This window comes from Nicotiana tomentosiformis, chromosome 3 (genome assembly GCF_000390325.3).
Source record: "Nicotiana tomentosiformis chromosome 3, ASM39032v3, whole genome shotgun sequence".
Taxonomy (NCBI): Eukaryota; Viridiplantae; Streptophyta; class Magnoliopsida; order Solanales; family Solanaceae; genus Nicotiana; species Nicotiana tomentosiformis.
In genome coordinates this window covers 16,442,805-16,449,251 of record NC_090814.1, presented here as the reverse complement: position 1 = coordinate 16,449,251, position 6,447 = coordinate 16,442,805, and the positions used below count along the sequence as shown (strand labels likewise).

At 34.9% G+C, this 6,447-nt stretch overlaps 1 protein-coding gene across 1 annotated transcript; it reads right to left on the bottom strand.

Moving 5' to 3' along the window:
* Positions 1 to 323: 323 nt before the first annotated feature.
* LOC104101441 (polygalacturonase inhibitor-like) lies at positions 324 to 1,615 on the bottom strand. Its single transcript, XM_009608883.4, has one exon. It carries the CDS (start codon positions 1,566 to 1,568, stop codon positions 576 to 578), a length of 993 nt encoding a protein of 330 aa, XP_009607178.1. The 5' UTR covers positions 1,569 to 1,615; the 3' UTR covers positions 324 to 575.
* Between the last annotated feature and the right edge of the window lie 4,832 nt (positions 1,616 to 6,447).

Below are 6,447 nucleotides of genomic sequence, written 5' to 3'. Positions count from 1 at the left end.
GCTTGGCCATTAGGCCGACCTGATGCCATTCTAAGTGGATGCCATGTTCATTCTTCCACCTTATTCTTTATGTTTCATTAAATCTCTATTGATAAACAACTTGAACATATAGTTCATTCCCCTTCCATTTTACCACCATTAATAAGCGCCCCCCCCCCCCCCCCCCCCCCCTTTTTTTTTTTTCTTACCTTTCATTGTTGCAAAATTTTTATTAGATCTCACAAAAAATCATCTTTATCACCAATTTTTTCATCTCCAACCGTGACTCAAAATTGGCAACGGACAGTGTGATTTTGTCTCAAGTAGTATTAATAACTTACCAGTTACCACAAACCAAGCATGTTGATTTATCAGAAGAGAATGTGGACAAAGCATGTTTAAGCGTTGTTTCTAGGGCCATACGAAATCTCTATTTTGATATTACGACGTGAAAGTACATACCAAAAGCTGTCATGCACTCTCGTACGTTATTGAGCTAATAGCCTAATACTAGTCTAAAACATTACATTTCCCCTATAAACCTAATATAGTACTTGCCAAGTAGCCGACAAGGCAGCACTTTCCGGTCACCGGAATTATTTACATGCCGGCAACGGAGAGCCACAAAGGCATTTATTAGGCAAATAAGAGTAAACGTCAAAGCTCTGCAACTTCCCACCTTGTGGAATCTGTCCACAGAGCCTATTATAACTCACATTCAAATTCTGTAACTGTAAATCTTTCAATCCTTCTGGTAAGCTACCAAAAATCCGATTATGGTTCAAATCCAACCACGTTAAACTCTCCGGGAATTCCACTTTCGAAATATCAAACTCAAACGTATTCCTTGAAAAATCAATTAGTCGAATTTTCTTGTTCTTTCCAAATAAGAAAGAAATATCACCTTCTAACTTGTTCCTTGAAAAATCAAGTGTTGTAAATTTCAAATTGCCTAAAGATTTTGGTACTGGGCCAGTGAGGCTGTTATGTGAAAGGTAAAGATTTTGGATTTGTCTGAATTTTCCGAATGATTCTGGAATTTGTCCAGTGAGTTTATTGCGGTCTAAGTAGATTTCTGATAAATTAGGAAGTTCAGAAAGTGATGGTGGGATTGTTCCAGTGAATTGGTTGTAGTTTAATTCAAGCAAAGTTAAATTCTTGAGTTGGCTAATAAATTCAGGAATAGGGCCACTGAGATTAGTGAAACTGAGTCTTAACTCTTTCAGATTTATGAGCTTTGTAATAGTGTGGGGAATGGTTCCTGTAAGATTGGTGATATGATGGAATTGTAAGGTTTCGAGAAAAGGGAGGTCGCCGACGGCGGCCGGAATTTGACCGGAGATGTTGGCTTGGAAGACGGTGAGAGCATTAATCCGGTTTGTTTTCCGGTCACATTCTACGACGTACCAATCACAGCAATCTGTGTTGGGATCCCATGAGGCTAAATGGTAGGGATTACCTAAGTCATTCTTGATTTTTAGAAGGACTTTTTTATCGTTTGGATTGCATTTCAATGAGTGAGAAGGGGAGGGAAAAGAAAGGAAAAGGAAGAGAGAAAGGTAAAGAATGGGAAGAAAAGAGGAGTTCATTTTCTTCTGTTATTGCATGAAATTGTGGAGTTCAAATATTGCTATTTATAGAGATTTTGTTGCTTGTGATTTTCAATCAAAATGGGAAACGAAGGAGAGTCAGTAGTTACTGCTATGTGATCAGAATGTGATATGTTCAAACAGTAAAAATAACTTGTCGTAAATATGCGGTTCCCTTTTTTAATCAATATGGGAAGTGATTGAGGGATTTTTGAGAGATCACTTGACGAATGTGATACTCGTGTCCCATATTACTTGTCAACTTCCTCTTTTATATGCCTATTAAAAAATTATAAATAAGAAGGATATTTTTACTAATCTATCCTTCTAACTCTTTTTAATACACTTTATTTATGTGGCCTCAAACTAATCAACTCAAACTAATGAAGTGTATCCAGATCATTTATCCAAAAATTCTCATTAATGGAGTAGCATAGAGCATATGAACAGACACCATCAAAACTGGATTTTTCGTTGCACTAATAACCCTTTCCTCCAAATTTTTCAAATTAACTTGAAAACGTTTCAACGTGAAAACCATTTGGAGCCGTAAATATCTACATGAAAATTGCTTGAATCCTATATGAAAGTAAAGCATTTCCCGCCTAAAATTCTTTGTAAAAAGAAGGGAAAAGGGCCAAATACTCATCTACTTTTGAATATTGTCTACATTTAACCTCCGTTATACTATCCGGCCAAATTTATCTCTATTCTTATACTATCTAGCCAAATTTATCCCTATCATCAACAAACATTTAAAAATTACCCTTTGATTTATTAAGTAATCCAAAATCTCCCAAATTATTTTTATTTAAATCACTTGTTGTTCTTCTTACTCCACTATTTTCAGAAATTATTATTTATATGAATGCTAAAGTTACTCTCTCCGTTTCAATTTATGTGAATCTGTTTGACTGAGCACAAAGTTTAAGAAAAAATAAAGATTTTTGGAATTTGTGTTCCTAAATAATTCAAAAAGGGGCCCAAAGTATTTGTGTGGTTATATAAGTTTCTCATTAAGGGTAAAATTATAAGTTTAAGTAAAATTATTTCCAAATTTAGAAAGGGGTCATTCTTTTTGGAATGGACCAAAAAAGAAAATAGATTCACATAAACTGGAACAGAGGGAGTACTAGACTATACAAATTATTCATTAATATTTTTACTTACCAATGCACCCATTTCTCTTCTTGTAATAATGAGTTTGGAATTGGTTTATTTTATTTTTAAAATATTTTTCAACTATATACACACTGTAGAATTCAGTGGGTCTATTTATTGTGAATTATATGCAGCTGATCACCATGTATGTACATGTATTATATTCAAATATATTTTGTCATTGTCTGGTTAATATGGAGTTCGATCAACTAACTTAAGAGTGGACAATGTGTAGGCATTTGATTAAAGCAAATTTGAATTCAACAATGTAAAGTCTACGAGGAACTTCAACTTCAATCACTAATACTTGCAAAGTCCCCATACGTTTGGTACAACGAATTCATTAAAATTGGGATGTTGTAAATACTTTTAGAATTTAGACATGCTACCTAATTTATATTTTTCAAATAACTATATTTTGTTTATTAACAATTGTATTTTTTAATATTTTTTTCTCTAATTTAGAGAGCAGGTAAATGATAATTATTTTGAAAATAGTGGACCAAGAAGAAGAATCAGTAACTTAATTAAAATAATTTGGGAGATTCTGGGTCACCTGACGGACGAAGGGGTAATTTTTAAAAGTTTGCTGATTGTAGGGGTAAATTTGGCCAGATAGTATAACAGTATGCTTACATTTGGATGGATAGTATAACAGAGGTTAAATATAGACAATATCGTAAAGTAGAAGGGTTTATTATCCTTTTTCCCTAAAAAGAATGATTGACCTACTTAAACTATAAAATAAATGAAGGTTTTACTTAAATGGTGAGCAATGGAGCACCACTCCATGAGTTTGTTAGATTTGTGTTTTCTATTAATAGTGAAGGTAAGCCACACAAGCGAGTCTTCTTGTAGTATTAACATCCCCAAACAGACGGATCGTTAAGTGTAATTTGTGAAGAAGGCGCGCTGAGTAATTGCACCTTCATTGTAAATTTTAAAATCAACTGAAGGTGTGATTAACTGGCGCGCCTTCCTTATATTTTGTATTTACACAGAAGGCTCAATAGGGTGACGCGCCTCAGTTGAATTAAAAATTCTGGTGCTGATTTGACTTCTGGCGCTATAGCTTTACGAAAGACTTATTGTCAGATTGCGCCTTCTGTGAAAAATGGAAGGATGCGTATTGAATGCGCCTTTTGTTGAAAACAAATGCTAGAATACATGCATTTGGATTCTATATATACCGATGTTATTTCATGACGTGTATGGTGTTTTTGAATATACCGAATTTTGTTAAAAGGTTAGTATTATTTTCAAACTTTGTAATCTAATTGCCAAATGTTGGTATTATTTACTGATTATAATTGCTACTTTCTGTAGGTTTTAAGATGTCAACTGATCAGCGTGTAAAGGCTGCGATGTACTGTGAGGCTACAATCACGCTACATGATATTGTTGTATTGTACGGGTTACCTATTGATGGAGATCCTGTGACGGGGTTGGATGATACTAGGGGCACTGAAGAATGGTTGTCACGACCCAAACTGGAGGGCCATGACTGGTACCCGGGCCATACATGTCGAGCACCAACGTACATTTTATCTAACCTTTCTTATTATCTATAAAGGCCGACGAGATCAATATAAATGGTAGACATGAATCATGAACAACCAACAATGACAGATAATGGCATGAACATACATAACATGGGCCAACAAGGCTGTCATATATAAGGTACGAGATGACAAGATGCCATGAGAGACTATACAACAAAAATCAGCCGATAAGGCAATCCAAACTATACATGAGTCGACACCTGTCTATGAGCCTCTAAAGGAACATAAGTGCTGCAACATTGTCGAAACAGTGCCCTAACCTACCCATAATGTCTATAACAAAAGTGCACACCAAGACCACGGCAAGTTAGGAGAAGGGATCTCGCCAATAAACGCTGAACTGAGCAGCCTATTGTGGTGGGGGAGTTGCATCTACCTGTCTATCAAGACCTGCAGCACGACATGCAACATCCACAAATAAAAGGGACGTCAATACGAATAAGGTATCGAGCATGTAAGGCAGGAAAATATAAATAAGAACAGTAATGTAAGCAGGGATAAAAAATATACAACTTCTAACATTTGAGTGCCTTTGATATGTATGTATATATATATATATATATATATATATATATATATATATATATATATATATATACATATACTTTAAAAAATATATGCCTCTATAGGCATTATCATCATCATCATATCGTACCCGATCGTAATAGGCTCGGTAAAAACATACCCGACCATTATAAGGCTCGGTAGAATCGTACCCGGCCATGTGAAGCTTGGTAAAATCCAACTGATCAGTGTTTGCACAATTGGTACCATACCCGACCGACTATAGCACGACTCGATAGATTAATATATATATATATATATATATATATAATGCATGCTGGACTCATTAGAATCACATTTTGAACCTTTCGGAGTGACGTAAGGTCAGTAACCTCCATACACGTTATTAGGACTAACTTTTCGTCATGGATCTTATAAGAATCAGGAAGTACCAAGAATATTGATAACATAAGAATAAGAGAAGTAACATCAATATCAATCATTCCACAAGAAGGGAAACAATATAAGTACTGCTAGCTTCTAAGAGTGGAGTATCTTTGGAAGCTCGTTCATTACATTACGTACAATTGGAGTCGTGCAAAAGAAGCAAAGGGATAGCCTCGCATACCTTGTATATACTGCCCAACCTCAAGCTATGCAAATGTCACGACTCCTTAGTCTACAATAAGAGAAATGATACTATAATTATCGTTTAAGCGTCGTAACTATTATATATCGGCCACAACCTATTTTACGATGCAATGGACAACACCTCCCCTATTTATATGACTTTTCACAAGTTAAAACCATTACCAAACAACCTATCAATAATAATGATATTAAGCCTCCTAAAACAGTCCACCAACCACAATATTACTAACAAGCTTTCGATAGATATCTCACAAGTTCTAACTTCAACGTCTTAGCCGCAACTTGGATAATATTAAATACATGTAGAGTAAGAGGTTACTTAACTTTAAAAAGATAGAAAAACTACAATTTTACCATACTTCACCACGAAATATCCTTCCAATGCTGCCATAAGAACAGGGAAGCAAAACTAGCAATCAATTCGGATTTTTCGGCACTAGAATCACTTTGGAAGACTTAAAATTACCAACGGTTGATATTAAAAACTTGAGAGAGTATTTTAAAGAACTTAAACCACTTAAAACAACCTCCCACATGAGCTGGAACCACACAAAAATCAGCAACAATAAGAAGAACAAGAAACTTACTAGCGCCACTGGATTCCCAAAACTTGATTTGTGTTGTTTGCCCTTTGTTTGGGTCTTGGATCATGAGAGAACCTTGATAGAGAGTTTTCAGATGTCTAGGGTATGAAGAGAGTGAAAAATAATGAGTTAAAACAGGCTTAAGGCATCTCATATATATATATATATATATATATATATATATATATATATATATATATATATATATATATATATATCAATATATCTCAACTGCCTATGTGCGTCCCATAGAGAGCTGCTTGCGTAGTCTCGCGAAAACGCGAATATCTCTCTACTCCGACGTCGTATAGATGAACGGTTTAATGAGTTGGAAACTAGACTCATAGATCTTCAATTTTGTGTATATATCACCCCGTAATTCCAAGTAAATTAGGATAAAAGCTTAGTAACATTTGA